At 28.2% G+C, this 27,205-nt stretch overlaps 1 protein-coding gene across 4 annotated transcripts in view; it reads right to left on the bottom strand.

Annotated features, from left to right (window-relative positions):
• Positions 1–27,205, bottom strand: part of LOC117168746 (prostaglandin E2 receptor EP3 subtype) — a 77,388-nt gene that overhangs the window by 17,740 nt on the left and 32,443 nt on the right. For 3 of the 4 annotated variants that reach the window (XR_004466547.1, XM_033354486.1, XM_033354487.1), the window contains exons 1-2: positions 17,310–18,336; positions 12,751–12,990 (exon numbers count right to left, since the gene is read on the bottom strand). Coding sequence is in view for 3 of the 4 variants with exons in the window: in XM_033354486.1 (XP_033210377.1) it covers positions 12,751–12,990; positions 17,310–17,474 (405 nt within the window). In the remaining variant the exon portion in view is untranslated. Of the gene's footprint in view, positions 1–12,750; positions 12,991–17,309; positions 18,337–27,205 lie in introns of those variants that run through there. The other variant, XM_033354488.1, reaches the window with a different exon arrangement.

Here is a 27,205-nt window from a genome sequence, read left to right as displayed (position 1 = left end):
ATATCACACAATTAGTATAAATCACTCTGGCATACAAAATAAAAAGAACAAAGCTTTTGATGAAGTTTCCTCACATAGACGACTTCATTCTCCTACATATAGGATAATATTGCATAATCTAGTCATAAATATTAAATTAATCATTATATCTCTCATAAGGCTAGGGATAATGACTGGACAATATGCTGGTTGTGAGTCGCAGAAAGAGTTTATTGCTCTGAATGGGAGGTCTTACACTTATTCATATCCTGAACTATTGTTAATATTTTTTTCGAACGAATCTGTAGAATTTATTAAAAGTTTTAATTGACCCCTGAATAATTATAATGAGCGTTACAGAACCACTTGTGCTTAAGAATTATTCTTCATCAATGACCTAATAGCTATAGACTGACAGAAATGGATTATATCGTTTACGATCTTGAAGTTTTAATTTTGTAACCGCAATCTATAGATATGAAGTGAAATCTGGATGCTTATTTTTAAAATGTAGGATTATAAAACCTAATATCTAGATTTTTTCTGACCAAGTTTTTTTATAACTTTTTTAAATTACTAGGAAAAATGAGTGCATCAGGTGCTGTGGTAGTAGATGAAAGCTTAAACAAATAGTTGAATCCTCAACTAAAACATATTCATTTTTAACAAAAAAGTTGCATTTCAAACAAAACAAATATTGAATTTCTATCAAAAGAGATCTATTATCAAATCAAAAGGGCAAATTTTTAACAAGACTTGAATTTTCAACCAAGAGAGATTTTTTAGTTAATAAAGAAAAGAAAAGTCATCCAAAACATTTTATTTTCAAGCTGAAAAGACGAGCTTTCTAAGAACAGCGGAAATTTCAACCAAATAATTGCATTTTCAACCAAGAAGACTTATTTTTCTACTAAAAAATATTAATTTGTAAAAAAAAAGGTATTGTTGATATTTTGATCAAAAAATATTTTAATTAGAATTTAATTACAGTAGAGTTCAACGGAAAAAGATGAATCTTCAATAAAAACGTTAACTTTCAAGCGAAACAGATTAAATTGTAACAAGTTGGATTTTTAAACAAAAAAGATCAAATTTCTACAAAAAAGTCAAACCAAAAAATAACTGAAATTGCAATCAAAATTGAATTTTCAACCCTAAAAGACGAATTTTCAACGAAACAGATAAATTTGAAACCATAAAGGAATGACTAAGAAAATTTTTGGATTTTCAAAAAAATAATTGAATTTTGAACCAAATATAACATTTTTAGCCAAAAGAGAAATTTCAATTTAAAAAATATTTGAATTTTGTTAACGGGTTCTATTTGGTTCTAGTGACTCAGTTTGAATTTAGTGGAAAACGAAAAAAAGGGAAAGGACTTTGATGTTTGAGATAAATAAATATGAAATTAATCATTTATAGACTAAAGAATGATATTTTAGATAAACATTGAAGTTCATTTTTTATACTTTTAAAATAGTACGTTAGATAACCCGGAATTTAGCTTCAAAAATAAAATAAAAAACACGCAACAATTTAGACCCTCATGAAATGATAAATTGTAGGCTTATTAAGCTAAATTTGTGAAGCTAATTTCATTAAGGTTACACAATTATTTAATTAACAGAGTTCATATTCTTTACGTATGCTCGTCCGCTAAGTTTATAAAACCTTCGTAAGATACTACTATTATTAGATAAACTAAAAGTAATACTGTTAAATTAATACTAAAGTAACATAAATTTTTAAAAATTTAAAGTGCGTGCGTAACAAATTTGCCCCCCCCCCCCCCCCCCCCCGAATACGGCGTAATGATGCATGACACCTCACTGGTTTAATTTCCACTATGAATTTCCTAAACCTCCTATTAAATATATAGTCTTTGTTTTAGTATTAGCACTTATAATTTTGACATTTGAGAGTTCTGTAATTTAATGGGTTCTTGGAATCTACAATGACAGCTGATGCACCTCAGTAAATATCTCGCACATATTTTTAGGACATCCTTGGGGCTTATAATTATAAATTTATCGATTGTCAGTTCAATGCTCGAGTTTATTGCATTCAAGTTAACTGAAGTTTTTTTTTAATATACAAACTTTCCAGAAACTGCCCCTTTTTCTCGGATTTTTGATTAAATGGGAATTTAATTAATAGAACAAAATAAGAAAACCCAACTACTTTTGGTTGTAAAGTCCGCTATTATATTTCTATTTCGGAATTCATCTGGTTGGGTTAAAACTGTTGATTGTAAATTGTGTAAATTGTAAATGAAAATTCCGTTTTCTTGGTTGAAAATGAACTTTTTGTTGAAAATTCATATTTATCAAATCAAAATTTCAACAAAAAACTTCAGCCTGAACGAAATAGTTAATTTTTCAAACAAAAACTATTATTTTTGAACAAAAAAGTTAATTTTTGGTTAAAATGAGTAATCGTCAATAAAAAACTTTTTCACATAAGTAGTTCAAATTTTAACCAAGTAGTTGAATTTTAGACAACAGAATATGAATTCTCAATGGAAAAGATGAAGTGTTTACCAAGAAGATTAATTTTCAGCCAAAAAGACAAGCAGTCAATTTTTAACAAATTAGTTTAACTTTTAGCCTAGAAGTTGAATTTTAAATTTAAAAAATGAGTTTTTAAGGAAAAATATAACAGTTTATATTAGAACTAAAAAATATTTTTATTTTAATCAACAAGGGTTGAATTCTTTAAAAAGGATGAATTTTCAACAAAACAGTTGAATTTTAATTAAAAGGATTAACTTTCTACCGGAAGAGGTGAACTCTAACCAAAAAGATGAATTTTCAACATAATTGTTCGATTCTAAAGCAAAAATGATTTTCCACTTCAGAAGTATATCTATTTATTTGAAGGTTATATAAATATGATTTATAAATATGACGCTTTGATATTTTTTTAATATTTGATAAATTTACTTTCGGAAACCTTTCCAAGTTTAAAAATTATTTTAATCTACTTAAAATTTTCTGAGCTAAATCTTAAGACAATTATTTTTCGAAATTTTAGAAAATCATTTGCAAAGTTTTAAAATATTTGCTTAAAAATCATTTTTCACAATAAGATCAATTGAAAATTTTCTTGGAATCGTGAGAAAAAATGGTTATCTTAAAACCTTTCAAAATCTTTGAAAAGCTTCAAAATTTTATTTCAAAAACGTAAAAATGTACATTTTGTTTAAAATGATTTAAATTCGTTTCTTATTTTTAATTATTTTTGAATCTTTTCAAAACTTTGAAATATCTGATGAAATAATTCAAAGTTTTCCTAACATTTTTTAAATTCCTGCACAAATTAAAAAATTGTTTTAATATCGAAGCTTAAATATTGATTAACTTATTATGAGTTTTTGTCCATAATTTGATTTTTCTTATCCCTTTAAAAATGTTAAAAAGTTTACAATAAAAATTTTCTCTTTTGTCTATGATGTTTAGAAAAATTCCAAAATGAATTTTATCATCAAATAAAATTAGTTATTTTGAAATTTTAATTTGCGACACTATTACTGCCGAAAATTTGTAATTGTTATTAATAGATAAATAAATATATAACCTTATTTAATATGTTTAAGTGGTTACAAATAGAATCCGTCTGTCATTTTTTAAACATCTGGTGAAATAATTAAGAACAGAATTGTTGCTTTTATGAATAAAGAGTCGTTCACAATTTGAATTTTATTTTCTAGGAATACATTTTTTGAAATAAATTCCTCATTTGGAATTGCGGTTCACGAAATTCCAAAAAATTCAAAAAGAACAATCTAACACAGCCCCTTAACGTAATGTTCACGCAGTTATGCATGGTATGCAGCCAAGAAGGTATTCAACAACAATGAGTGTGAGATTTTCGAGAATTTCGTTCCATCAATTTTATTCAAAAGAATTTGAAAAGGTATATAAATAGGAAAAAATAAAACAGAAATTTTTGAAAATCGTTTTTTGTTTTCCTTGACTTTTAAATTTTACAGGTACTCGAGTAAATCTTTCAATTTGTTTATGCACCTGCGCAATCTCGTCTTCTCATTGTGAGTCAACTAGATGCCAATTCATGCACTAAATTTTCCTCTAGGTAAATTTTAAAATACTCTAGATGTAAAATCACATTTTGAATAAAATATATTATTTTAATGGAACTGCACATTATTTCTGTAATATTTAAACTAAAACGAACCTCTCTATTCAAACAAGTCTCAAAATCACGAAGATGGCAAACGCGGAACCCTCTAATTAGAAGAAGCCATCAGCATTTTATTAGATGTGAAATCAGGTTTTTTCTCAGGTCCTTTTTTATAATTTTAGGATTACATAACAAATTTATCTTTATAAGGCGGTGTACAAGTTATTTTTCGAATCAAAAAGTTTCTATAAGTAAATGTATTTCCAAGCGTCCTTAAAAAAGGGTGCACTATTACCAAATCGAAATTCAAATTAATTTTTTAGACCAAATAAACTGACTAACACAAATAAAAACTAATAAAAATATAAGAAAGAGGATCTTTTGAAATGAATTAATGTCATTCAAAATTTTAATTTATAGGAAAACGAAAATAAGTTGAATTATGAGTTAAGGCAAAGGATCAAAGAGTGGAAATAACAATACAAGAAAGATTTGATGATATTTTTGATAACTTTTTCGTATTCTGTTCGTGTAATCATCTTAAAACAAAACAATTAAGATACGTAAATAGGTTATTTGATAATGATTGTCCATAAACTACGCAGACTGTCCAGGGGGAGGACACTGTAAGACTACAATGTGCCACAATGGCGAAGGGGGCGAAGGGGGGGGGCGCCTAGGATACGAGGTTTTACATTGATATACTTTTATTCTATATACACTTGTCAACTCGATTGTCAAAAAGCTGAAGAAGTTTATTTGCCTGTAATAGATGATTTACATGCATGGCTAGTCACCTTTTATTCAATCTGATGACTTTCCGAGTAAAAATGCTTCGACTTGAGTTCGACTTGGGTATGTCTTGAGTTCGTCTCCAAGGCATCAATGTCTGGCTGCGTCTCAAAACTAAGTCGAGACATAGGCCTTCGTCTTATCTTTATGGCCACGGCAGGTAAAATGGCGTTTACTTGTCTCAAGTCGAGCCTTGTTTTAACTAAGATAACGTTTATTTAACTCAAGAAGCGCCTTGTCTTGACTGAGAATATTGAACCTTTTTTGGTTCATAAATGAGATTAAAATTGATGAATGAAAAATTTGTAATTAATAAATTAGTTATTTTTAATTTAAAAAATCAGAATCGGTGTGTCTGAACGAGTATAGCCCTTGAAAAAAATTTTCAAAAAAATATAAATTTAACTTTCTAGAAGGATCTCCTAAGCCGTTAGAAATATATAAAAACAAACAACATTTTCGGTATCATCGTCAAAGAAGTATGATACCAATAACAGTCCGTAATACTCGATTGTTTAATCATTAACAAAGATTAGCTTTCATGACTGTTAGAATTACACTTTTTGCTAGGGCAGGTATACGCTCTAAGTCATAAACCGCACGTGTTGGAGTCATACAAATTCGACTCAAGATATCAATTTAAGTCTTCAAGACATAAAAACTCAATTCAAGTCGAACTCAAGTCGGAGAATAGCTACAATAGACTGCGTGGGGGAGGGGGGAGGAAGCTCAAAAGTGACCAAAATCTGGCTATGTGGTTTATAGACGGCCCCTAAGGTCGAGGAGATGGTCAAGAGGCGCGTGGCAGAAACCTATAAGAAATTATGAATCTGGAGCTATAATAAACGTGATAAAACTTTTTGATGCTTCTTTACTTTAATAAAACTGGACGCTTTGCGAGGAGATCTTATTATTCAAAGACCAACATTTTTAACGTTTAACATTTTTAATGTTCAATCGAAAGATTACTTTTCTACCATATAAGATGAATTTTAAATCAAAAATGAGAAATTTACAACAAAATAGTTACATTTTCGACCAAAAAATACATTTTATGAAAATTTTGGAATCATATCTACGCGAATTTTCAAAATACTAACATAAAATAATGTAATTCAATTCGGTCAAAAAGAATAAAAATCTGATATTTAAAACTGTTTTATTTCAGACTAAAAAAAAATGTTGAATCCAAAGTAATATAATTTTTATAATTTATAATCTTAAAATATATATATTTTCATATTTTTAAATATTTTGTTGCTTTTGAATACTATGAATAACCCGTATTTTTCACTCCTGTTGAAATAAATTTTTATTAAATTGTTAGTCAAAATGTACAATTTTCCACACAAAAATTACACACAAATGATTATTTACTTCCTTGAACTTCAATATCATGATTTCCATTCCACATTAGCCTTAGATCAATTTCTTTATCCGAATCTTTGCCGAAACGTATAATCTGTAAGTTGCGAGTCAAGAATTTCAAATATTGTTTCAAGTATTTGAAAAAAGAGGTTTGTTTTTGAAAAACGTCATTTTCATTTTTTTTTTTTTTAATTCAAATCATGCCATATTCAGCAATTGCATTTAGAATAAGATGATTGATTAATATAATTTACAATTAAGGGCAGCCAATATTTTGATACGATCTTGTAATTTAACGTAAATTTTTTATCGTCTAATGGCAGAAAATATAAAAAGCCAACGACATCGTACGCATTTAAAATAAAAGAAGAAAGGCTTATGAGATAACTGACCGCACGAGTAAACAATTCGTTTGCAGTATTCTCAATATTGACCTATGGACTTAATGATACAAAAATCCGTGATCTTAAGTGAAAAATGTGTAGATATATAATCGGACTTCACTTAAGGTAAGATCGGTTGATTCTTATTAAAACTATATTTAACAAAATTGTAATTCTTTCGAAATTATTCAAACAAATATTATTTTTTATAAGGATACAAATATTTCTTTATTTAAAAAATAATACTGTTACAGAATAAACATAAATTTTTAGATAGTAAGGATTTAATTTCATTTTTGAGAACTACACAAACAAAGATAACAAATTATGGAGGAAAACGTCAGGACTGCTAGAAGAAAATGCCTACGCGTAAGGTGCGCGTTCACGTTTCTGAATTTGTATTTCCTAAATATAAACAAGTTAAAAATGCATTATTAAATAAATTTTTGTTGTATAATTTCTAAATAAAAGAGTTAAAAATCAGATAAATGGAAATTTAAAGAGTTTGAAACTAAAAGATTTAGAATAGAAGCTCTGGAAATTGGACAATTTAAGAACAAAATTATTTCGACCTCAAATCATTCAAAATTATAAAGTATAATTTTGAATAGAAGAATTTCGAAATTGAATGATTACAGATTAAAATTTCGAAGATACGAAAATTTCATAACGTTAAAATATGAAATATTTTTTAAATAGAATTTGGAAAATTGTACAATTCAAAATTAAAATTTTTTTGAAATGGTATTATTTCTAATTGATTGCGTTCAAAATTGAATAATTAAACATTTTAAGCTTTTAAATTTAAATAATTTGCAATTCGAAGCGATTATGATTTCACAATTTGAAATTAAAAACTAAATTGAATGTTAAAAAAAATTGTCAATATTATATGGTAAATATTAAAAATGAAAAAATTTCCACTCCGGAATTTTGTGAGCCACTAAAAATTGCAATAATCAAACTTTTTTGTACCCAAACACTTAATAGTATATTGATTGACAAGCAGTATTAGACGTGTCTTTACGAATTTTCAATTCGTTCTTGCGAGCGTTGAGCTCCACGTGAGGACCTGTCTAGCCCTGCGAGTGATGTACGATATTTCATTCGGAATCAGTATCTATTGAAATATTATATTCCTATTAACATTTAAGTGTGGCGGCATTCAAAATTAATAATAATTTATCAGGCTTTGTCATGCACACTTTTCAAAGGGACGTTACAGACTCACAACACGGTGATTGCAAATACCATTTTTTATTATTTGTAGTGAATTTCAATCATTAAAAATTTTTCATTTTAAAGTGTTAATTACACCTATTAAAATTAAATAATTTCAATTTTAATTTTAAAATTAAAACTTATAAAAGCGAAAAATAAAACTTCAGACCTCTAAAAATATAACCATTCAAAATTGAACTAATTATTCAATTACTGAAGTATTACTTTCAGATATTTTTATTTTGATTTTAAATCGGACAATGTTAAGATATCACATTTAAAATAAGAAATAAGAACAGAATACAAGACAAGCTTGCTATATATGATTCCACTGTTTGAAATTGCACCATTTTAAGCTATTTCATTCGATTTTTTTAAGTTGAGTTTAAAATTATGAATATTTTTGAACATTTTCAAATAAAAAATAATCCAATTTTTAATCCTGATTCTATAATTATCTCATTTTAAGGCTTGAATTTGATAACTGGCGGTCTTAATTTTTTATTGTTTACAATTTATTTAAGAGGCATTTTCAAAGGGACGATTTCAAAGAATTTAAAGAATCAGACAATTTTATACGTTTAAATTGAAACAAAACAATTAAGAGTATTTAAATATAAAAATGATTAAATTTTGTAACAGACTGAAATTGAAACGAAAAAATTTATGGCAGATTAATCGAAAATTTTTATATTAAAAACTGACTATCAAGGCTCTTAATATGAAGTTTGAAATTAGAAACCTCCAAAAATTAAAAAATTTTAAACGAAAGAAATTATGAACAAGGTTTAAAGCGTGTCGTATCAGTGACATTTCAAGTGACTGTATGGTTTTTGTTAGTATTCAAAAAATCATTTACGGAAGTTTCATGAAGTTCAACTAAATTTTTGGAAAGATGTTAACAGCTGAATTTCACTATTTAAAAATATTTTTAAATATAGCTCAAACCATCAAGTAAGAAACTTTAGAAAACAGAAAATCTGACATTAGATTTTCTTATAAATTAAATTTGAAACAAAATGCGCTTCATCAACTCTTTTCTTTATATCCCTGAGAGTTTGTTGAAGTTTTTCCTCGATATTCTTGAACGAAATTTGGAAGGAAAATGTATATGGCGACTAAAATTTGTCGGCAGAAAATAATAGATGCGTCTACTTGCCGTAAAAAATAAAATGTATTTACTGTTCTAATTTCGAAATCGCGCGTGGGCGACGAATATTTGTATGCCAAGCATAAATTCGATTCAAATTTTATAAAATTCTATATTCGATATGACGTCAAAATAAAAATATGATATAAATCTTTGAATTGACATTTTGGTTTTCCCGATAGCAAACTTGTAAACTATTTCAATTTAGTATCAAATGCTTCGACTTGAGCTCGACTTGGTTATGTCTTGAGTTTGTCTCTAAGACATCGATGTCTAGCTGCGTCTCAAAACTGAATCGAGACATAGGCCTTCGCCTTACTTTTCTGGCCACGACAGGTAAAACGGCGTTTACTTGTCTCAAGTAGAGCCTTGTCTTGGCTAAGACGACGTTTACTTGTCTCAAGACAAGCCTTGTCTTGGCTGATATGGTCAAACATTTTTCGGCTCATAAATGAGATTAAAATTGATTCTATTAGAAATAACCTTTTTGCTAGGGCAGGTATACGCTCGAAGTTATGAACTGCACGTGTTGGAGTCATGAAAATACGACTCAAGAGATAAATGTATGTCTTCCAAACATAAAAACTTGTCTCCAAGACATAAATTGAAGTCTGGATCCGTCTCAAAACTGAGACATGCTCAAGTCGACCTTTTCGACTTCAGCATGTCTTGATTGGGGGCAATTCAAGTCGAACTCAAGTCGAAGCATTTTTATTCGGGTCAAAATGACCCTTTTTGTTAGGACAGGTATACACTCTAAGTTACAAGCCGCTCGAGTTGTAGTCATAAAAATTCGACTCAAAAGATAAATTTACGTCTTCAAGACATAGAAACTTGTCTCCAAGGCATAAATTGAAGTCTGGTTCCGTTTCAAAAAAGAGACATGCTTAAGTTGAACTTTTCGACTTTAGCATTTCTTAATTAGGGGCAATTCAAGTCGAACTCAAGTCGATGCATTTTTTCTCGGGCTAGTACTTTAGAGGGACTTTACCCGAAATCGCTCCGGGTAAATTTACCTCGGATTCGTTCTTAATACTGGTTCCTTATAAAATTGTAAAACTCAAAATAGGAGGACTAAATATAACGTTAAAAATATTAAAATGGTAACCGCAAGTCCCAAGTCGTAAGGCTCAACCATACCATAAGTACCAGATGTAAGGCCCCAAAATCTTAGGCGAAAGAGGCTTGAAAATTCGAAGAAAATATATTTTCAATATTTGACACAATTTTTACATAAGATCAAAATTTAAAATCTCGTTTTCAAATTATTCATTCCGCGTTTTCTGCTTGCAGCGAGTAACAATTGCAGACAATTGCGTTTCAAATTAGGAAAGTTCTGAATTCACCCAATATGGATCCAATTTGATGATTTTATTCATCCACCATTGCGGCAGTCTGCCTCACGCTGGGATAATTATTGGATATTGACGACATAATCAGACAAAATTACGTGATTAAACTTTTTTTCTGTAATTTGAGTTCGACTTTCCACCCCTCTTCAATTTATTATATTACTGATCAGATCCTCTGAGAAATTGATTTATTGAGGTCAGGTAGACGTAATTAGTGTATACAATTATATTAAAGTGTATGGATCTTCCTATCAGTTTTTCGGTTTGCGTGTTTTTATGTTAATAATAATCCCAGATAACTTTGTAAAGCTTTCAACCTGGGGTGACTGTCAGAGCGAGCGCGAAACCTTTCTTTTGTCAATATAATCGTCTTAAAGTAAAAGATTCAACCTTTAATTTGAGCACTATGATAAGTCTTTAGAACGCCAGATTCCACCCTCAAGTTGTTTAAAAAATTGCCAAAAACTCATTTGTTCTCAATTTTCTCAAAAACTTAATATCACAGAAGGATTTCGCAAGCAGATTCTTCGACCGAAAATCTACAGGAACCATCTTCTTTTGGTCCCGGTACAGTTAATACATTTTTGTTATGCTGCGTATAATAAGAAAAGAACGAGTTATACAAAAATCCTTTTGTGAAGATGTGTATTTCAATTACAGTGAAACCCTTTAATAGCCCTCCCTTCTATAACCCTTCCGAGAATTGACGCAGCGCGGCATTTAGGGGTAACAAAAGCTGCGTGGAGTGGGCGAGGTCTGCGATTGTCACTCAGGCGAGCCCTCAAGCGTGAACAAACAAAAGCGAAACGGGATATAATGAGTTAGTTCCCACCCGTCGTCAGCCCCAATATCGGCGCTATAAAAAGAGTTCCACTGTATTTAGAATTTTCTACCTCGACTCTTTCAAACTCCCTTAATTTTTCGTGATGGCTAGACACCTTCACATTTGTTGAAATGTGTATAAATTTCAAATTATTTTAGGAGCTTATCAAAAATTCGAACATAATTAAATTTACTTGAATTTTTGCAAATATTTTGTAATCCAACAAATTTGACCAATTTTCCCTAAAAATCTTTTAGACACTTTTTCAAAATTTCGGGAAACGATTCGACATGTTTTTCGATTTTTTCTTCAAATTCAATTTCTAAAACAAAAAAATCATATGAAATTTTCCCCTGAATCTTTTAAAAAAATGTATTCTCTTAAATCTTTCAAAATTTATAAAACGCTTCTTAATTTTGTTTTAAAATCTTCAAAAATCCACATATTCTTTCAAATTTTTTACTGATTTATCGAATTTTAAACTAATTTTGAGAAAACTTGAATTTTCCATAAAATATTTTAATCTTCAAACAAAAAAATTGTCAACCAGTTGCACTTTCAGACAAAAAATATAACATTTTCATCAAAATAAACCAATTTTCTACAAAATAGTTAAATTTTTTAAGACAAAAATATTTACTTTCTACAAAAAAGACGAACTTTTTAACGAAATATATGAATTGTCCACTAAAAAATATTCTTTTTCAATCAAGAATGAAACGCTTAAATTGTCAGGTAAAAATTTAAATTTTCGACAAAAAAATATTTTTTAACAAAATAGTTTATTTTTCAATGAAATTTTTTTAATACAGTGGAATTCAATCAGAAAATGCGAATTTTTAGCAAACCATTGGAATCCTCAACCAAACAAATTAATTTTCAACAAATCAATTTCATTTTTAACCTGAAAGATGACATATCTAAGCCAAGAGAAGAATTTTCAAACATATTTTAAACTGAATCAAATTATTCCTAAAATTTTGAAAAATCTTACATTTTCCCAGGAATCTGAAGCCATTTTATCTTTTTTTGAAACCTTTAAAATGTAAAATTATTTTTTAATCACTTTAAAGCTCCTATATATATATTTTTAAATCATTAAAATTTTACATAAATTCTTAAACTTTCTAAATGTCTTTTCAGGTGATTGGTATCTTTTCTAAAATTAAAATAAAAAATGTCTTTACAATTAGAAAAATTGCTTTAACATCATCCGGATTCTTTTCTGACAATTTTGGAAACATTTTGAAATCTTCTCTTAAAGTTAATTTTTTCAATAAAAAATGGTTTCAAATATTCCTAGAAATCTTAGGAAATTTTTTTAATATCTTAAAATCATTCAAAATTCACGTTTTTCTAAACTATGAATGTGATTACCGGCTCGAATTTCTATTATCAGGTAATTCACGGTTTTCCTGATTTTATTTTAATTCTCAATTTTCCCGCTTAGTAGACACCCTCAGTTGTTTAGAGAAGAGTATGAAAATATAAACAAGGACTAAACATGAATGAAATTGAATCAAATGAATTGTTAAATCTTACCTTTTGATAAACGAAGGGTCTTGTCAAAGCAAGCCATCTTTCTGCTGCCATGACAATGGCAACACATCCACTGAATAGTCCAAAAAGCCGCCAGATCACCCTTAGCGAACAAATAGCTCGGGATGACTTCGATCCTGCAACATAGATTGTGACGTACATTTGTACCAGCATCCCCAGTAAAGCCACCAAGTCGTTGATTGCCAGACATCGTAGCATTAAAAGGTGTTTTGGATTTCTTCTCTGTAATCAACATTAATTCTTATAACACATGAAATAAATAAATAAATATCGTAAATTTCCAAAATTTTGGGTAATTTATAAATTTCAAAAATTTTGTAATTTTTTATAATTTCTGATTCTCTGAGATTTTCAGAATTTTTTGTGATTTCTAAAGTTTTAAAAATTTCAACATTTCTAAATTTCTAAAAGTTTCAGCCTTTTTTTAATTGCTAGAATTTTCCAATTTTTTGTTAATTTCTGCAATTCTAATTTCTTTTTATTTTTTGGCAATTTCTGAAATTCATATAAAATAGAACAAAGTGTCTGCATGTACCGAAAAAATCCTGTTATTCATACGGAAATTTCGGCGTAAAAAGCCCCATCTCATACTGGAATTAGCACCGAAAAAAAACTGAAATCATGTATATTTTATAATAAATATCGTATGCGTCAAAGGGATCGTCTCCGGCACGCGCTTACGCACTCGCCTTCGTGTCTTGCTTGCTCGCCTACGACTCGTAATTAAAAAAATTAAAAACATCGAAGAAGTCCTACTTCCCTCTCTTGGTGCATAATGACCTTTTTTATGTTATTAACCGCATATAAGGTATTAAGAGCACGAAAAAGCAGTTATCGACCAAAAATATTTATTGAATGAAATAATAACGAATTTATCAATAAATAAAAGAATGAATGATAGTTTATTTTATCTAATAATAGATACTATATAATCTTCAAATCATTCATTTGTTTACATAAATAATATATTATCAAATATATAGTTATTTTCTTAAGTAGCTTTTCGTTTAAAATCTTATTTGGTGCATGTTTTGAGCCATTAATAAAAATTATTTTCAATAATTTAGTAATGTCAAGTTGCCAAAAGAATTCTTTTCGTATAAAAAGACAATAGTTTCTCCCCGGGAAAAATCTTAATACTCGGCAAATCTCGCCTGCATGCTCTGTCACGAAAAATAGAGTTCTAAAACGATCGAAAAATAGTTTGAAAACGTTTGAAAATTGCGAATTCGGAAATAAGTAGGCTTCCGCGAACATTAAAGAGACTTTCGCGATATCCTAAAACTCCCTCCGTGCTCTGTCAAACCGAGTTTGCCGGATGATTTTAGAGTACTGAACGAGCACGTAGTGAGATTTCAAACAAAAATTTAATGTTCCATAAGTGCTCGCTAAAGCGTCTTTAATGCTCGCGAAAGCCTACTTATTTCCGAATTCGCAATTTTCGAGCGTTTTCGAGGAAAAACGAGGACTGAAAAGCTCTCTCCAACCTCGCGCAGAACTCTATTTTTCGTGACAGAGCATGCAGGGAAAGCTTGCCGAATATTAGGATTTGGCCCCGGGCTCAATTATACGGCTTTTTCAGTTGAACCATTAACGTTTTTTAACTATTTACATATATGTAATTTTAAATTTAATTTTAAACGATTTTCTTAAGGACCTTAAAAGGATTCCTTTAACTTGATGCCAGATTTTATATTATTTTTAAATCTGATCATTCATTGTAATATGGAAAAATTCCGTGCGATTCCAATAGAAAGGAAAATTTTTAAATTGGCTGCAAGCCACATATACTTTATCACAATGATATATAAAACTATCCAATATATACCAAGTATATTTATCTGTAAGAATAATTCGAAAGATTTTATACAAATTTAAAAATATTACAAAATTAAAAATACATTGCAAAATTTAATTATCAATGCATCTTTTTCTATAATGTAAAATAATGTATTCGGATCATCAAATCAGGAAAAATGCAACTTTGTGAAACCTCATGTTTGATTAGAAAAAAACCTCCAGTCTGATGAGAATGTTACAACTTTTTTAAAAATAAATCTTGAAAGTCAGTGAAAGCGAAATCCATTTTTTTTATACACATGAGTAAATTAAAAGTCTTAATGAAGCTATCTGACAAAATTATTTTAGAACTTTGAAGCTCTTTTCATACTTGACATGTTCCAGTTTTTAAAATGAAAGACATTTTTAAAGAAATTAAAAACAAACTGTTTTTAGACATTTTATAACTCTTAAATAAACAATATTTTGGTGATTTTTTATTATAACTCATATACGGTTTGCCACAAAAATACAAAAAATTTTTACATTTATTATATAATTCTTTAGACCGTCCGTTTTTTGCAATTCTCAGGGATCTGTCAAGACTTTGTTTTTTATTATGAGAAAATCGCACATTCTTCTTATCAGAATAAACACGCAATTTTGTTTGGTCTCAGAGGACGTCTAAAAGTTTTTTTTAACGAGAATACTTTCTTTACGCTCACCGAATTTCGGTGAATATATGGACACGGCATTGTTTTAATCTAGAAATATATGATTCGTATTTTTTTATCAAAAGAAATAATATTTTGAGCCGCAGAAGAGGGCAGATTTAATAAATAAAAAGATTCGAATCAGTTAATTTTCCGAATGAAAAATAGACTATCGACCTATTTGAATTATCATTGAACATTGTTCATAGCTGGTTATATGTAATTCATTCATAATTCAATTGACATGATATCTTTCATTGACAACAAATTAGATTATTCAATTCTATTTTTCGATCTCTCTGTCTTTCTTAGATTTAAAATTATTTGCAAAACATCTTTTAAAAAATGTATCATTCCATTTTTGCAATGTTAAAATTGTCCTATTTTGAAGAAAAATCTATTTTTATCAATTTAATAATGTAAGGAGATAAAAAAAAGTGAAAATGAATATGAACTGATAAAATAAATTAATCTTAAGGTCATGGTCGTGCCAAAAACCAAGTTTCTAGAAACAAAAGTTTTTTATAATTTTAAGAATTGAAATATTGTCAGTACTCTCTTATAAAAAGGCAAGTTCTTTATTATGAAAAATGTTTGAAACTCACGAATAATAATTATTTTAACGATAGTTTTTGGTATTCAATTTTTTATTTTCGCGTTTTACAAATAAAAAAAATGATTGACTTTTAATAAATTAGGGCGTATTTTGTCGAGGAAAACATTCCATACAACTCCACTTTTTTCAATTTTTAAAATAAGTAAATAATCCTAAAATATAGTTACATATTTTTAAAAAATTCATTAAAAAAAATTGTTTTAACGATTTCTGCAATAGAAAAATTAAAAAATGGAAATAGTGGATTTTTAGAGAATTTTTTTCGCGAATAAATAAGCCAACTATAAAGCTGCATGTTATAGTATTTTTCTTTTTTTATTAATTTTAACTTTTAAAGAGGTGATGTTTAGAACCAAGATGATGAATTTTCAACCAAGGAGTTTAATTTTCTACCAAAAAATACCATTTTTCAACGAAATACATGTATTTTCAAACTATTCAGTTGAATTTTCATATAAATAAGATCAATTTTCAATCAAAAAAGGTCATGTCAAATTTAAAGTTAATTAATAAATATTTGTCAATAAAAAAACAAATTTTTAACAAAATTGTAAAATTTTTAAACAAAGAGATGACTTTTTAACTAAATGATGTATCTTTAAGCCGAAAAGTTAATGTTCTATTCTAAAATTATTTTTTAACAAAGTATTTTAACCTTCAACAAAAATTATGAATTTTCAAAAGATAATGCGATAGTAGATATTTCGACCAAGAAATATTTTAATTCTAATTAAAAAACAGCTACAGTCAACCAAAAAGACGAATCTTCAATAAAACATTAATATTTTACCAAAATAGTTGATTTTTCAACCCAAAAGGACGAATTTTCAACCGAAAAGAATGACTTTTCAATAAAATTATTGAATTTTCAAGCAAATAATACAATTTAGAACCAAAAATAATAAAATATAATCATCATGCGGAAGTAAAAAAAAAAGAAATAGAGATATAAATATGATGAGGGAAATAAATGACTAAGAAGAAAATTATATCAGGTAGGGCTCAAAACTGCATTTTAAAAATTCCCTAATTTTTCCCTAACCAATTTGTTATTTTGCCTGACCAATAATTTTCAAAGACTAGAATGTTAATCTTGTAGCGTTTTTAACATAGAATATTTTAAAGGCAAAATAAGCCAATTACAAAGTAAAATTCAAAACTTTTAAATTTATTCTTCTTCACATTTATTTAAAGTTATAGAAGCTCCCTGACTTTTACAAGATTTTTTTTTTAATCTTTGACTTTTCCCAGACGTTACCCAAAAAATAAAATTCCCTCACTTTTCCCTCATTCTCAGGCTTTCCCTAACCTACGACCACCCTGCCATGTGTCCCTAAATCTATTTTCCTAAATTAAGATTTTCTTTACGATATACTTTTCTTAAACAAGATCTATAAAAATGTGAAATCTTTCAGTCAATCAGTCATACTGACCTTATCTTTATGAAAAAGTATGAAGAGTGCCGAAAGATTCCCCACGACTCCTGTGAGATAAACCAAGGTAAGAACAATTTGTGAGCCAAAGCTCACATGTGGTACCCCTTTGGCTTCCACAATGCTGGTCATGTTCCCCACATGGTACGGCGTAGTGAACTCCATGTCGACTTTTGCCTCGATCGTTGAACTTTTCGTCAAGATTTAGCTAATTCGGCCAATAAAATTCAATCTATAACTATGTGCAAAGAACTTTTGGCTCGAACGCAACTACCACCCATTCATCACTTCTCAACTTCCTCCGCACCGTAGCGCGTATCATTATCGCAAAAGTGCATCGATGACATGTGGATAATTCTGCTAACATTTTGTTATTCTTGATCTCAATATCTCAGATTTTAGCCATAAAATAAGGTGCTCCTTTAATTTTAGTATCTAATTATTACTGATTAGGTCCTAAAAAGGCTTTACTACCCAATTGCGAACCAAGTAGTGTGATGAATCAAAAGTTTTAAAGAATAATTGTATCTTGGAAAGTATCTAACTATCACAATCCACACACAGCACGCGATGTTATTTTGAAACGAGAAATCAGTGATAACGTTATAGACACTGTCTTCCGATGAATGTGAAAGTTCTCAGGCATTCAAAAGATTTTTTCGCAACCGGTTTTTTGGGTGATTTTTTTTATTATTTCCTAATTATAGAGTCCACAACCATTAAATTCGTAAAAAAAAGTCTGACAACGCCGAGAGGATCAGTTAAGGCCCTTTTCAGACCCTATTATACCTGCTCCAATGCCCATTTTTTTTATAAATCGACAGGGAAAGGAAGAACCAAATTCACTAGGCACTATTCACTCTCAGAGTCATATAGGATTTTTTGATTGTTGAGAAATCGGATTTTCTATTTGCAGTTAACAGATTTAAAAAAAAAAACTTCTGGTTTAACTTTGAAATTGAATGCAGCTACTTAGTGAAACATGAAGAATGACTGCGGTTCGACAATTAGAAAAAATCAAGAAGTATATTTTCCATAGCACAGTTGCCGCCTCACTGATCTGAAACACGCGGTCCTCAGAGTTTTGTTTACTGAGGCAATATATCATTGAGAAGCACGGCGCAGAATCTTGCGCGCATCTTTGAGACCTTTTTAAATTGTATTTAATCGGGTTTATTATAAATATGAATAAAAAATCTATCAGATATAAATACAGCTTTCATATAATTTAGTATTTAATTATTGATACGATTCTTTTATCAGTTATCAGAATAATTTATATTCAGTAGGTTTGCGTTCAACGCTCGTCCTTCGGAATAGTAAGTACGACCATTGCCCACCAGTTAAATTACCTCGACAGATACAGTATGCTTGACATTTTTCACTTTTGACACCACAATAATAAGGGCGTTTGTGGCCATTCCTAAATTACGAAACATATTTTAGACTCTTTTTTACCCCTTCCCTGCATCATGTAACAAGTCGAAAACAAATTTAATTAGAAGTTATTAAAATGAAAAGAAAGAAAAAGAAAACAAAATGGAAATAACAACAAAGGAAATATACACTCCTCGAAAATTGAAACGTATAAGAAGATGCATCATCTAAGAGCAAAATACCGATTGATGAAATTTCAAAAAATTTAGTATATTCTGTTTTTATCAGAAAAACTTTTTCTCGTGTTAGGAATACTACAGTAATGCATCTGACATATGCTTGCTCGTGCGTCTTCGAGACACGTCGAATCCTATTAACGAATCTTCTATGATATATTATGATTTAGCAATACCGATAAATAAATTTAACAAAACATATTGTTTATGTTATTGATATGAGGAAAACTTTTTTTTAATGTATATGATATATTTGTTCGCGACTTTTAGAAGCATCGATTACTCAAATTAAGAACCTGGCATGGCCTACCATAACCTACCAATATCGTTTTTAAATTTGTTAACAATGGCATGGCCTTGTTTATACAGGGGATTTTTTTTATTGGAAATATAACAATGCTGTACTTGATGTAAACATTCGCATCTTCGAGACACGTGGAGTGATCTATAGACAATCTTTTGATAACCTTCCTTGATCAACCAATAGCGACAAAGTGAAAAATTGGCAAATTTCAATAGTTTTTGCGTTAAACTTTTTTTTTTGCTTAGATTAGAATCCCAAAAAACGTTAATCACAGAAACTGTTGAAATTATCCCATTTTTCCCTCTGAATGCACAATCTTCCCAAATCTTTGATTAAATCACTTAAGTTTATATTCTTAATAATAATTTAGAATTTTGAAACCCTTTACCAAAGGCAGAACGGAATTTGATATTAATTATTAAGAAATTATTGAAACTATTTACATTTTTACCTTTAATATTTCTGAGAACTGATTGCATCTTTAAGAAAAAATTGAATAACATTTTTTTATTTAATTAAAATCTCAATCAAACAAGTATCCTCGTATATCTTCCGAAATTATCAGAAATGTCTAACAACCACATGCCAATTTTTTTTCAAATCCCTTAAAACCATTACAATCCTCAGAAATCACGTCAAATTTTTTATTCTCTTAAAAATGACTTGAATTCTTTTATAATGAAGTAAACTAAAATATTTCAAATCCTTTGAAATTTCTTCATATCATTGAAATCAACTAAAAATTCCTTGTAATCTTTTAAAATCCCCTCAAATATTTAAAATCCCTGGCAATCTTCTGAAATCCCATATCAATTTTTTTTCCTTGAAATGCCTTGATAAAATTAAAAATACCCTAAAATATTGCAACTCCTTTGAAATTTTGTTAAATTACTAATATTAACTGAAAATTACTGCGAATTTGTTAAAATATCCTAAAATCTTATTTTGAAATCCTTTTAATTGTTTTAAAGTTCTTAAAATATATTAAATCTTGTAAACATGATTGGAGTCTTTTAAAATATCGTATAACCTTATAGGTTCTAGAAAACTGTTCCATCTCTTACAAAATTCTAAGAAATTCTTTACAACTGCAAGCAAATTTTTTCAAATCCCTTTATACCATTACAATGCTTAGAAATCCCTTGCAATTTTGTATTATCTTGAAAATACCTTGAAATCTTTTTAAACGACCTAAAATATTATACAGTTTCGTGATATTACATGGAAGCTGGTAATATTTCCTGAATTAATCCTTAAAAATAGTTCAGATACCTTGAGAGCTCCTAAAATCCCTTAAAATCACTGGAATCCTTAGAAATCTCTTGAAATCATTTAAAATACTCTAAAATATTTCAACTCCTTTAAAATCTCTTTAAACTTTTCAAAACTCTTAAAAGTTCCTTGGCATTTTTTTAAATACTCTCAAATCTTTAAAATACTTTAAAATCATTCAAATCTGTTAAACATTTTACGAACTTTTTCAAGTTCCCTGACTTTTTCCTAACCCACCCTGTCCAACAAAAGTTCCTGAACTTTACTTGGTATCCAGGTTCTCCCTAATATGTGGCCACCTTGTAATACAAATAATATAATCATATAATGATTATCCAATAAAAATTAAATATATTTAAAACTTAATTATTATATAGATAGTACCAATATTGATCAAAAAAATATTTAAAAGAAACTCAATCCCGCACTAAGAATATATGTTTTTTAATCGGTGAAATTCCATAAGCTTAATCGAATGATTTTCATTATAGAAGGAAATTAATTTAACGTATCATAATGGACTTAGATTGAAATAAATATACATTTCTATGCCTAATTTAATAAAAAACTGAGTGCACTTTTCAGACGATTGCACTCAGAAATATAATTATTTTGTAATTAATTAAACTGTCTGAGCAAACTAATTTTAAGTTAACATATAATCTTTAAAGTATTACGCAAATTTTCGTTGGTGTAGCCAAAATATTAGTTTCAATTAAATAAATGTTATCAAAACAGTAATGCGAATCTTTAATAATTTATTTGAGGTCACCAATGTTTTTTTGTAAGAGAATGAAAAACAAGATTTTTTAAATTACGAACAATATTTGCATGATTTAATTCGTAATATAAATTTTTGAAAAATTAAAAATTTTACAAAATAAAATTTATCAATTGGTTATTGACGTTCACGTAAAAAATATATAATAGCATTCAATTTTCTCTAAAAGTATTGTTATTTGATGCATTCTATTTTGAGGTTTAAGAAAGTATCCAACATATAATTTGTAAGTTCATACGTATTATCTCAAATACTGATGCTCGAAAGCTTGAATTATTTGTCAAACAAATATTTTGACTAGAAAAATGTGCGTCAAGTAAGGAAAAGGTTTAATACTATTTTACACTTGAAGCATATCTTTTTTACATGACAATACAATCAAAAGCAAAAAGGTTGTGTATAATTTTTATTAATATTTATTTTTGTAACAGGAAATATATTAGATATATATATCTTCATTATTTTTCGAAGTCGATAACCTTTGGTAGCATTTTTCTTATGATTATTTTTGCCTCTTTAGAAAATTCTCCTCTTTAACCCTTAATACAATATTTAAAAAATGATGTAAATTTTTAAAAAATACTGGAATGTCCAAGTTTTTACATATTCTTGGTATAATATAAATTTTGATAGTTAATGAATAAATTAAATATGTTCATAAACTTCATTAAATAAATTTTTATATGATAATAAATGATAAACAACATTTTAATTTTTTTTAAATATAATCACCGCACCATTTGCAAAGTAAAAAACCAAGAAGGTACACATGTGTCAGATTCTTTGGTAAATACACTCCGTTTAAAAATGTAAGCTCGTTCGTGCCAATGCAAATACTATAATTCGTCCGATGGCCTGTTGACTGCTTTATCGAAACCATGCCCTACATGTGTATAATAAGATATAAATCTCATTTTTTCAAATGATAAAGCAGTTTTCCAGATATATGCTAAGCTATAATTTTTAATATTTAGGATTACGAAAGGCCATTTGCTCTAACAAACTTCATCTAGTGCAAAATCATTCTTTTCTTCGCATAACAAATTGAAGCAATGGAGTATTTGTTTAAATAAATGATCTGACTCTCATGTTCTAGAAATTATTATCAAATTTAAAGAAATTCTATCATAATTTGGTTAGAAGACTGGGATAAAAGTAATTACCATCGTCCTTCCTCAATGGTTATACCCAAACTCTTTCCGACTATTTCTATGATTGTCGGCATAATGCAACAAAAAATATTGTTCGTAGCAGATTTCCAATGACACAAAAGGAAGGGAATACATTTCACCTTTCACCTTAAGGATATAACAAGAAAAATCGGATTGAAATATTTATTTATTTATAGCTTTTTTGATAACACGCTATCACTAATTAACAGATTTTAAACTTCATTTCATGCTCTACAAAAATTATCTTACACTATTGATCCATCTTTTGAATTGTAAACAACAATCTAAACAAATGTGGGGAATTATTTCTGAAGTGACCCAACTAAAAAACAAAAGTTCTCCTATCGGACAGGAACTTCGGCAAAATGTACTCCTACAGAATGGTAATTTATGGGAGGAAAAATTTTCCGTTGGGACAAATATTTAACGAAAGTGAAGGGGTTGATATATGTTTGGATTTTATGATTGTACCATCATATTCAGCGACTTGTAACTATTTTAATATCAACAAAATTGAATGTTGCCTTCTACGGCTTCGATAGGGGTTTTCTAAGCCGCATTCGGAAAAAAGTTTGGTCTTCAAAAAAATGTGGAATTAATTTTTGACCTTTATTTTTGAACGAAAAATATTTATTTAAAAAAATTCTTATGATAAATTGAAAGGGCGTGAAAAATTCCATACAAAGTGTAGAAGAAAATACTTTTTTTTTACTGATATTAAGAAAAGTACAAGTCGCTAATTTCGATGATACACCCAAATAACAAATATATTCCCCCTCCTTCTCGGTAAAAAATTCTCTCAATAGTAAAAACTTTTCTCAACAAATTGCCATCCAGTACTGAAGCGTGAGTCCGATCGGACAACTTTGGGTTTTTATGTGGAGCCACTTCAAAAATAATGTCCTAAATTGATTCAATTTTCACTTTTTTTTAGTCAACAATATACAAAAAAATCTCATATAAATGTGCAGGATTTCACTATTTCATTATAACGTCTACCCAAACATTTTAAGCAACACAAATTGCTTTATATATTTTAGAAGTCCTAATTAACCTGAACTATGTATAATACAATTGTAAAAATTATTTACCTTTATATATATATAATACTTTTGTTATATCCAAAACTTGAGATAGCATGCTTCACAAAAAAGTATAATAAAAAATGACTCGGAAGTTTCCAAATTTTTCTTTATAAAGTCGTTCAGGTACATTAAATTTTATTATATTTTGAGATCAATTTCGCCCAATGAGATCATATCCGAGATAATGAAACTCTTATGCCAATACTGCGACATTATTTTACATTCTATTCTTGTTGTGTCACATTGTATTGATTTAATTGTGATTGATTGTAATAACTTATACTGAATAAGTAATATTCGTACCAATTTATATTAGGTGGTCAAGGTACCTTGCCATTTAGGTTCTTACGTTACCTCTGCCTGCCATGTGCATATTCTTCTTGTTACAAACTCAATAAAGATTTATATTATTATTACTATATAAATTGCAAATTATATTGTACTTTATTAAATATGCGAGTAATTCTCTACGTAATCATCAATTTATATGTCAAGTACTATTTATAGGATGCATTTTTATTATCTTAGGATGGATCGGTACAAACAATTAAACATACAATGAACAATGCTAAAAACGGTCAGGAAATTGATTAAAATAATACACTGTCATAAAAGCGGCGCATACTGAATGATACCAAGCTTGCATAAGAATCGTATTCTTTGTCATTCTTATGCTAATATTAACACTCAAAAGCACACAATATGAATTTTGAGAGGTGAAAGAACATTGACAGAAGTAAAGTTGAAAAAACGAAAAAAAGCACACAATATGAATTTTGAAAGGTGAAGGAACGTTGACAAATGTGGAGTAAAAAAAAAAGAAAAAATTATTTATATTGTTCTTTGGAATACAAGAAATGGGAAAAGAAACTTTAAAAAGCGGTCTTTTTACAATTACCATAAAATATTAAGTTGACCCTATTAGAGTTTCAAAAATAGTACCAATTTTTTTAATTTGATGTAGTATTCCGAAAATATAATATTTCCAACTTCTGCAACTTGGATACACAGAATTGTTTAAGCCTTTTCGCTTGGTCACTAAAGTTAAGCAACGCTTGGATTGTGGTTATGCTCGGATGGGTGACCGCAATCGAATAAATACAAATACAGTACGCAAATATTAATAAAGGTACACGCAGAAAACGATATAACATAAATTGTAATATATACCGCAATTCCTCTGCTATATATCGTAATTTTCGCATTATAGTAGCGTAAAATCGTGATATCGTACATTGCTAAGCGATGTTTTTGCGATATCATTGTGCGATATGTTTTTCTCCGTGTAACTTCATAAAATTATAGACAATTACAAAATGACACTTACTATCATAAAAAAGTTTGCTTGAATCAAAACACTTTTTTCTTGGATATACATTGAAATTTAATTAAATCACGATAATTCTGGTTAATTCCAAAAAATAATTAATTAATTTTTTGTAGAATCTACCAAATATTCCATCTATCCAAAATTAGGTTAAAAAACTAAACATTTGGTTTAATCAACCACAGCAATGGTAACCAAAACAATGCTCTTATTTGGTTGATACAATCAAGTTTTTGTTAAGTCAAATAAACTTTCTTCTAACTGGATAAGAATTATATCGATTTTAATATCAAATAAGGCTTTAATTATTCATATATTTACAATTTTTTATTTGTCTAAGAAACTTCCTCTGATGAAATAATTTCACTAATTTTCACAGATTTAATCTTTTATCTAAAACATATTCTTCAATTAACGGTAGTATGATGATATACCAAAAGTAGTTGTGCTAAATGAAGCCATTAAAATATGCGACCCCTTTGTATTCTTTCCGGAGAATGCCATCAAAAATGCAAAATAGCAATTTCTTGTACAATTTGTGATAAAAGTGGGATTTTTTAAAATTATCTTAACATGAAATTGTGGTATTCTATAAGTGACAAGTTTGCGAGTATTTTCGAACGAATTTTTAATTGATTAAACAATTAATATTTTATTTTTTTATTTTCCTTAAAAATAATGAAAAATTTATATTTTCTGGAATTAATGACATACTAAATGGTTTTTAGGAGGAATAAGTATTGTTTGAGATGTTTTTCAATTGTTTAAACAATTTCCATTTGTTTATATTTTTTCCTATCAATGAACCAGCCACGAAAAATTAATGTTCTCTTGAACTAATTACACTCTTAATGGATGATAGGAGTAACTGTTTTTGTTTAAGACATTATTAAACGTTTAAACAAATAATAATCAGTCACTTATAAATTGTTATTACAAATGCAGAGAAAAATCTTGTTTTATCAATTACATATGTGTCTTATTATAAAGAAAATATATCTCAATGGTTTAAACAATCATTATTTGCTCAAACAATTTTTTCATAATAATATGAATGCACATGTTAAGTGAGTCACTAGTACCACAATAACAAAAGCAACTATTCATAATATTACTCAAACAAATTGTTTAAGCAAATAATAATTGTTTGAAATATTGAGATATAACTTCTGAAAGAAACATTATCTTAATAAGGACCGAGGTAATTTAAGAGAATTTAAAGAAATATTATTTTCTCCGCTTTTCCTATAAAAATTCAGAAGAGGATGATTAATAATAGTTAAATAAACTATTTAATAATATCTTAAACAAAAAATATTGCTCCTAACATCCATTAGGAAAGTAATTAGTTTAACAAAATTGGTAACTTTTCATGATTGGTATGGAAAAAATGTAAACAAATATAAATTGTTTCAACAATTCTAAAATAACAAAATGAAAAAATATTTCTCGCAACATTCAATTCAGTGTGTTTAATTTCCAAAATACTTATTTTTTATGATTTACAGGGAAAATTAAAATTCCTAACAATTATTAATTCTTGAAAATATAAAAAAATTTGTTTAGAAATATCATGTTGAAAATATTCAAAGAAGCCCGTCTCTACCATAAATTTTGAACGAAATCACTACTTTGCGATTTCGGGGCATTCTCCTAGCACAATACAAAGTAGTTGGGGCGTCCAATTTGAACGTTATAGGGCGGATACGATTCCTTGAATTTTTTAAGAAGTTACTGAAATTCAATTTATACAGAGTTAATAACAAGTAGATTCTTTGTAATTTTTTCAAAAACTTTTAATTCCCCAAAATTTGTAGAAACAAATATTCCTGAAAATAAGTATGTTGAGGCCTTTCTCTATCTCACTAATTTTTCATGCCAATAAATAATCATTTTAAGACATATTAAGCATAATAAAAATGTGTTCTTGATTATCTTGAAAAAATAATGAGTTAGAAAAAAGTGCCAAGACTTATTTTCATAACCTTTTAAGAGAAATAATTTTTGTATGACTTTTGTCATACTTTGTCAGTAAATGTTTGCAACTAAATATTGATAATACACTTAAATAACCACCGTAGTCGGAAAGCAGGTAATATAAGCAGGGTAACCGCAAAACTTCATTTTCAAAATTCCCTGACTTTTTCCTGATTTTCCCTGACTAATTTTTCTTTTTTTTTACCATTACTATTTAAAAACGAAAATTCTTATCTTGTTACTATTTAATATAGAATCTTTCATAAATACTATAAAATGTTTGTATACAAATTCATAAAATTTAAATTTATTATTCTCAGGGCTATCAAATCCTAATTTACTTGGAAAAGGAACCTATTTTTAAA

Source organism: Belonocnema kinseyi, chromosome 3 (genome assembly GCF_010883055.1).
Source record: "Belonocnema kinseyi isolate 2016_QV_RU_SX_M_011 chromosome 3, B_treatae_v1, whole genome shotgun sequence".
NCBI lineage: Eukaryota > Metazoa > Arthropoda > Insecta > Hymenoptera > Cynipidae > Belonocnema > Belonocnema kinseyi.
The sequence above is the reverse complement of the archived record's forward strand: the minus strand, read 5'-3'. Positions and strand labels throughout refer to the sequence as shown.